Consider the following 7,355-nt stretch of genomic DNA (forward strand, 5'->3'; position numbering starts at 1 on the left):
GAGGTGGGTCAAAAAGGATCTTGCTGTGATTTATGTCATAGAGTGTTCTGCCTGTGTTTTCCTCTAAGAGTTGTATAGTGTCTGGCCTTACATTTAGGTCTTTAATCCATTTTGAGTTTAGGTCTTTAATCCATTTTGAGTTTATCCTCCTGTATGGTGTTAGGAAGTGTTCTAATTTCATTCTTTTACATGTAGCTGTCCAGTTTTCCCAGCACCACTTATTGAAGAGGCTGTCTTTCCTCCATTGTATATTCTTGCCTCCTTTGTCAAAGATAAGGTGACCATATGTGTCTAGGTTTGCCTCTGGGCTTTCTCTCCTATTCCATTGATCTATATTTCTGTTTTTGTGCCAGTACCATACTTTCTTGATTACTGTAGCTTTGTATTATAGTCTGAAGTCAGGAACCCTGATTCCTCCAGCTCCCTTGTTCATTCGCAAGATTGCTTTGGCTATTTGGGGTCCTTGTGTTTCCATACAAATTATGAAATTTTTTGTTCTAGTTCTGTGAAAAATGCCATTGATAGTTTGATAGGGATTGCATTGAATCTGTAGATTGCTTTGGGTACTATAGTCATTTTCACAATGTTGATTCTTCCAATCCAAGAACATGGTATATATCTCTCCATCTATTTGTATCATCTTTCATTTTTTTCATCAGTGTCTTATAGTTTTCTGCACACATGTCCTTTGTCTCCTTAGGTAGGTTTATTCCTAGGTATTTATTCTTTTTGTTGCAATGATAAATGGGAGTGTTTCCTTAATTTCTCTTTCAGATTTCTTGTCATTAGTGTATAGGAATGCAAGAGGTTTCTGTGCACTAATTTTGTATCCTGCAACTTTACTAAATTCATTGATTAGCTCTAGTAGTTTTCTGGTAGCATCTTTAGGTTTCTCTATGTATATAGTATCATGTCGTCTGCAAACAGTGACAGTTTTATTTCTCTTCTGATCAGGATTCCTTTTATTTCCTTTTCTTCTCTGATTGCCATGGCTAAAACTTCCAAAAGTATGTTGAATAATAGTGGTAAGAGTGGGCACGCTTGTCTTGTTCCTGATCTTAGATGAAATGGTTTCAGTTTTTCACCATTGAGAATGATGTTGGCTGTGGGCTTGTCATATATGGCCTTTATTGTGTTGAGGTAGGTTCCCTCTATGTGCACTTTCTGGAGAGTTTTTATCATAAATTGGTGTTGAATTTTGTCAGAAGATTTTCCTGAATCTATTGAGATTCTCATATGGTTTTTATCCTTCATTTTTTTAATATGGTATATCACATTGATTGATTTGCCTATATTGAAGAATCCTTGCATTCCTGGGATAAACCACACTTGATCATGGTGTATGATCCTTTTAATATGTTATTGGATTCTGTTTGCTAGTATTTTGCTGAGGGTTTTTGCATCTATTTTCATGAGTGATATTGGTCTGTAATTTTCTTTTTTTGTAGTATATTTGTCTGGTTTTGGTATCAGCGTGATGGTGGCCGCATAGAATGAGTTTGGGAGTGTTCCTTCCTCTGCAGTTTTTTGGAAGAGTTTGAGAAGGATAGGTGTTAGCTCTTCTCTAAATGTTTGATAGAATTTACCCTGAAGCCATCTGCTCCTTGTTTGTTGGAAGATTTTTTGTTGGAAGATTTTTAATCCCAGTTTCAGTTTCAGTGCATGTGATTGGTCTGTTCATATTTTCTATTTCTTCCTGTTTCAGATTTGGACAGTTGTACTTCTTTTCCTAAGAATTTGTCCGTTTCTTCCAGGTTGTCCATTTTATTGGCATATAGTTGCTTGTAGTAGCCTTTCATGATCTTTCGTATTTCTGCAGTGTCAGTTATTACTTCTCCTTTTTCATTACTAATTCTGTGATTTGAGTCTTCTCTCTTGTTTTCTTGATGTGTCTGGGTAATGGTTTATCAGTTTTGTTTATCTTCTCAGAAAACCAGCTTTTAGTTTTATTGATCTTTGCTATTGTTTCCTTCATTTCTTTTTCATTTATTTCTTATCTGATCTTTGTTTCTTTCCTGCTAACTTTGGGGGTTTTTTGTTCTTCTTTCTCTAATTGCTTTAGGTGTAAGGTTAGGTTGTTTCTTTGAGATTTTTCTTGTTTCTTGAGGTAGGATTGTATTCCTATAAACTTCCCTCTTAGAACTGCTTTTGCTGAATCCCATAGGTTTTGGGTTGTCGTGTTTCCATTGTCATTTGTTTCTAGGTATTTTTTGATTTCCTCTTTGATTTCTTCAGTGATCTCTTGGTTATTTAGTAGCATATTGTTCAGCCTCCCTGTGTTTGTATATTTTACAGATTTTTTTTCCTGTAATTTATATCTAGTCTCATAACATTGTGGTCAGAAAAGATGCTTGATATGATTTCAATTTTCTTAAATTTACTGAGGCTTGATTTGTGACCCAAGGTACAATGTATCCTGGAGAATGTTCCAGGTGCACTTGAGAAGAAAGTTTATTCTGTTGTTTTTGGATGGAATGTCCTATAAATATCACTTACGTCCATCAGGTCTAATGTGTCATTTAACACTTGTGTTTCCTTATTTATTTTCATTTTGGATGATCTGTCCACTGGTGAAAGTGGGGTGTTAAGGTCCCCTACTGTGATTGTGTTACTGTTGATTTCCTTTTTTATGGCTGTTAGCATTTGCCTGATGTGTTGAGGTGGTCCTATGTTCAATGCATAAATATTTACAATGGTTATATCTTCTTGGTTTGATCCCTTGATCATTATGTAGTGTTCTTCTTTGACTCTTGTAACAAAGTCTTTATTTTAAAGTCTATTTTGTCTGATATGAGAATTGCTACTCTAGCTTTCTTTTGATTTCCATTTGCATGGAATATCTTTTTCCATCCCCTCACTTTCAGTCTGTATGTGTCTCTAGGTCTGAAGTGGGTCTCTTGTAGACAGCATATATATGGGTCTTGTTTTTGTATCTGTTCAGGCAGCCTGTGTCTTTTGGTTGGAGCATTTAATCCATTTACATTTAAGGTAGTTATCAATATATATGTTCCTATTACCATTTTCTTAATTACTTTGGGTTTGTTTTTGGAGGTCTTTTCCTTCTCTTGTTTTTCCCGCCTAGAGAAGTCCTTTCAGCATTTGTTGTAAAGCTGGTTTGGCGGTGCTGAATTCTCTTAGCTTTTGCTTGTCTGTAAAACTTTTAATTTCTCTGTTGAATCTGAATGAGTTCCTTGCTGGGTAGAGCAGTCTTGGTTGTAGGTTTTCCTGTTTCATCACTTTAAATATGTCCTGCTACTCCCTTTTGGTTTGCAGAGTTTCTGCTGAAAGATCAGCTGTTAACCTTATGGGGATTCCCTTGTATGTTATTTGTTGCTTTTCCCTTGCTGCTTTTTTTTTTTTTTTTCATTGTTAATAAAAACATTTATTTTGCATTTTATACAGAACAACCTGAAGTCTGCATCATGACTTGACAGTTACCCAGGGGTTTACAGACAGTATTATCCATCTCAACAGCGTGGTTCTGGGGATTTGGGATCCACACAAACACAGGCAGGAGTTGCGAGGGAGGAAGGGGGCACAGCAGGAGTGTATTTTTAATCCTTTCTTGAAAAGAAAAGGCAGTAGAGCATTCTGAGTCACTGGAAACCTGTGCATATGGGGCTTCTAAAACAAACACTGTACTGTGAGCTCTTGGGGAAGGGGCAGGATAACAACCCTGATAAATAAAAGGATATTTGCTTGTGGCAGGGGATGAGGAGGGAGGTTTACTATTTTTAATGCCCTCAGTACCTCATATTCAAAGGAGACCATGTCCAATCTCATTTCCCTGTTCAGAAAGAGGTGCTAGTACCCCTGGGATCAGGCCATGAAGATATCATGCTGGTAATTCCCAAGTCCCTGTTCTACAGCCCACAGCATATTAAAGGGGAAAGAAAAAAGGTCAGAGGGTAGTGGCTTGTGTTCCAGGGAAGTAAAAAGCTTAGTTCATATTAAGCACTGATAAAGCCAAATAATGGGAAAGACCACAATATCATACAGTGCTGTATACAACCTGCTGAAAGAGGTCTCTAGTAGGGACAAGAGGGGAAGGTCCACAGCAACCTTGGCTTGAGGTGCAGCAGGTATAGAAAATCTGGGAAGAGGTGAGTATTCAAGTAACAGGGAATAGAACACTCCCAGATCTTAATTTCAATGGGATAATTTAAAAAAGAGAAATAAAAATCAAACACTGGGTGCCAGTCACAACAAATACCATGGCCTTTATGATCACCTGGTATCATTAAAAACAAACAAACAAAAAAAGCCAAAGCATAACCAATCGGTCTTGCTAGGAAGTGTCTGTGTGTGCATGGGAGAGGTTAATGGGGCTTGGTACAGGTGACAATCCAACATGATTCCTATGGAAACAGAAGGGGCAGGGTCCTGGTTTGCTGGCCTATTAAGGGGTGGGCAGAGTAGAACCAAAAGCTCTGCTGAAGTGACTGCAGATTCTCTGCAACCAGCTTTGACCTAGGGAAAGATCTTACTCTGGAGATTGGGTGGGGGCACGGGTAAACCTAACCCGTACCACATGCATTAGTCCTGGTCATCCTATAGTTGATGGGCAACTCATACCAGGCTGGGGAAAGGAGCTGGTTAGGGAAAAAGGGGTTACTTTTCATCTTTTAAAATCTTAGTTAATATCTTAACCTCAAACTTATCATCAGTGCCTCAGATACAATTTAATCTTAAGTCTTTAGAAGCCCCCTGAAACAAAATTATACTTTTTTTTTTCTTTAATATCCCTCACTTTCTGGTAGCTAGTTTCCTCCCAGTCTTCAGTTTCACCCTGACTTAGAGTCCACAAACTTCATCAGACCGTCTGTGCTCATGGACTTGGGCCTCTCTAGAGGGAAGCCTAGGGCTCGGCTCCAGATGAGCTGTGCTAATACACCCAGTGCCCGTGATACCCCAAACAGGACTGTGTAGTAATTCATCTCCGTCATGCCATAGTACTGGAGCAGTACCCCACTATGAGCATCTACATTGGGCCAAGGATTCTTGGCCTTGCCCTGCTCTAGGAGGACATTGGGCACAATCTTGTACAGCTGAGCAACCAGCTTAAACATGGGGTCCTGAGGCAGGTGTTTCAGAGCAAACTCTCGTTGACAGGTATATCGTGGATCAGTCTTCCTTAGTACTGCATGGCCATAGCCTGGGACAACCCGTCCTGAGTTGAGTGTGTTCCAGATATAGTCTCGTAACTTCTCATCTGACACATCTTTGCCAACTTCCTTCTGTAGTTGTGTCAGCCAGACAAGTACTTCCTGATTTGCCAGTCCATGCAGGGGCCCTGCCAGCCCATTCATGGCTGCTGCGAAGGACAAGTAGGGGTCTGAAAGGGCACTGCCCACCAAGTGGCTGGTATGGGCACTTACATTGCCACCCTCATGGTCACTGTGGATGGTGAGGTACAAGCGCATGAGCTCCGTGAACTGAGCGTCAGTATAGCCTAACATGTTGGTGAAATTGTGGGACCAGTCCAGCTTAGAATCAATGGCCCCAATACTGCTGCCCTCTCGATAGAGATTCCGGTAGATCTTTGCTGCAACACAAGGTAGCTTTGCAATCAGATCCATACAGTCTTCATAAATCAACTCCCAGTACTTGGTTCGGTTGATACCCTCTGCATATGCTCGGGCAAAGTTGCTTTCACTGTTGAGAGCTGTAATGGCTGCACTGAGCTGAGACATGGGGTGTAGATTAGTGGGAAAGTTGTCCAGCATGGTGACCACATGGGAAGGCAGAGCTGCCCTCTTTGCCCACTCTTCTGAGAGCCAAGATACCTGTTCCTCTGTTGGGATTTGTCCAGTTACCAGCAGCCAAAATAATCCCTCTGGCAGGGGTTCTTCCCCACCCTTAGCCTTGGGCAGCACTTTCTGGCATTCAGGGATACTGTAGCCTCGAAAACGGATGCCCTCATCAGGATCAAGAACTGATGTTTCATATACCAATCCCTTCATGCCTCTCATGCCACCATACATCATGTCCACAGTAATTTGGCCCACCACCGTCTTGCCATGTTGCTGCTTGAAGGTCTTAATTCTGGCCTGCTCCTTAGGTATCAGATCAGCCAATATGTCTTTCAAATTCGTGGAAGAAGCACTGGCATGCCGGGCAGCAAGAACAAGACAGGATGCATTCTTAGCTCCGAAGAGCCGGGCGGCCGCAGTGAGTAAAGCCATGGTGGGCGAACTCGGGGATCTGACGGGGAGGGAAGGAGGGAAGAGAACTGCGGTAGGAACGGGAGCCGCCGCCGCCGCCGCCGCACCAGAGGCCGCGCCGACGAGGGGAACAAGGTTGAAAGGAGGCGGCTGAGGTCCCTTGCTGCTTTTAATATATTTTCTTTGTGTTTAATTTTTGATAGTTTGAATAATATGTGTCTTGGCATGTTTCTCCTTGGATGTATCCTGTATGGGACTCTCTGTGCTTCCTAGTCTTTATTGACTATTTCCTTTCCCATATTAGGGGAGTTTTCGACTTTAATCTCTTCAAATATTTTCTCAGTGCCTTTTTTTTTTTTGTCTTCTTCTTCTGAGACCCCTATAATTCTAATGTTGGCATGTTTAATGTCCCAGAGGTGTCTGAGACTCTCAATTCTTTTCTTTTTTTTTTCTTTATTCTGCTCTACGATAGTTGTTTCCACTCTTCTATCTTCCAGGTGACTTACCCGTTCTTCTGCCTCAGTTACTCTGTTATTGATTCCTTGTAGAGAATTTTTAATTTCATTTATTGAGTTGTTCATCATTGTTTGTTTGCTGTTTAATTCTTTTAGGTCCTTGTTAAACGTTTTTTTAAATTTTCTCCATTCTATTTCCCAGATTTTTGGATCATCTTTACTATAATTACTCTGAATTCTTTTTCAGGTAGACTGCCTATTTCCTCTTCATTTGTTTGGTTTGGTTGGTTTTAACCTTGCTCCTTCATCTGCTGCATACTTCTCTGTTTTACCATTTTGTTTAACTTATTGTGTCTGGAGTCTCCTTTTTGCAGGCTGTAGGTTCGCAGTTTCTCTTATTTTTGGTGTCTGCCCCCAGTGGGTGAGTTTGGTTCAGTGGCTGTGTAGGCTTCCTGGTCGGGGGGACTGGCGCCTGTGTTCTGTTGGCTGGGCCTGGATCTCGTCCTTCTGGGAGGGCAGGGCTGTGTCCGGTAGTGTCTTTTGGGGTGTCTGTGAACTTAGTATGACTTGAGGCAGCCTCTCTGGTAATGGGTGGTGGTGTGTTCCTGTCTTGCTAGTTGTTTGGCATGGGGCGTCCAGCACTGGAGCTTGCTGGCTGTTGAGTGGAACTGGATCTTTGTGTTGAGTTGGAGATCTTTGGGAGTGCTCATACCAATTAATATTATATGGTGCTGGG

The 7,355-nt window shown here is 41.2% G+C and overlaps 1 protein-coding gene across 1 annotated transcript; it reads right to left on the reverse strand.

Moving 5' to 3' along the window:
- Positions 1-4,663: 4,663 nt before the first annotated feature.
- On the reverse strand, positions 4,664-6,300 carry LOC309970830 (citrate synthase, mitochondrial). Its single transcript, XM_082853488.1, has one exon. It carries the CDS (start codon positions 6,183-6,185, stop codon positions 4,785-4,787), a length of 1,401 nt encoding a protein of 466 aa, XP_082709614.1. The 5' UTR covers positions 6,186-6,300; the 3' UTR covers positions 4,664-4,784.
- Between the last annotated feature and the right edge of the window lie 1,055 nt (positions 6,301-7,355).

This window comes from Leucopleurus acutus, assembly GCF_964270905.1.
Source record: "Leucopleurus acutus genome assembly, chromosome: 13".
NCBI classification, from domain to species: domain Eukaryota; kingdom Metazoa; phylum Chordata; class Mammalia; order Artiodactyla; family Delphinidae; genus Leucopleurus; species Leucopleurus acutus.

Excerpts from the sequence above, each read along its gene's own strand:
- LOC309970830 (XM_082853488.1), bottom strand. The coding sequence starts at position 6,185 with ATGGCTTTACTCACTGCGGCCGCCCGGCTCTTCGGAGCTAAGAATGCA.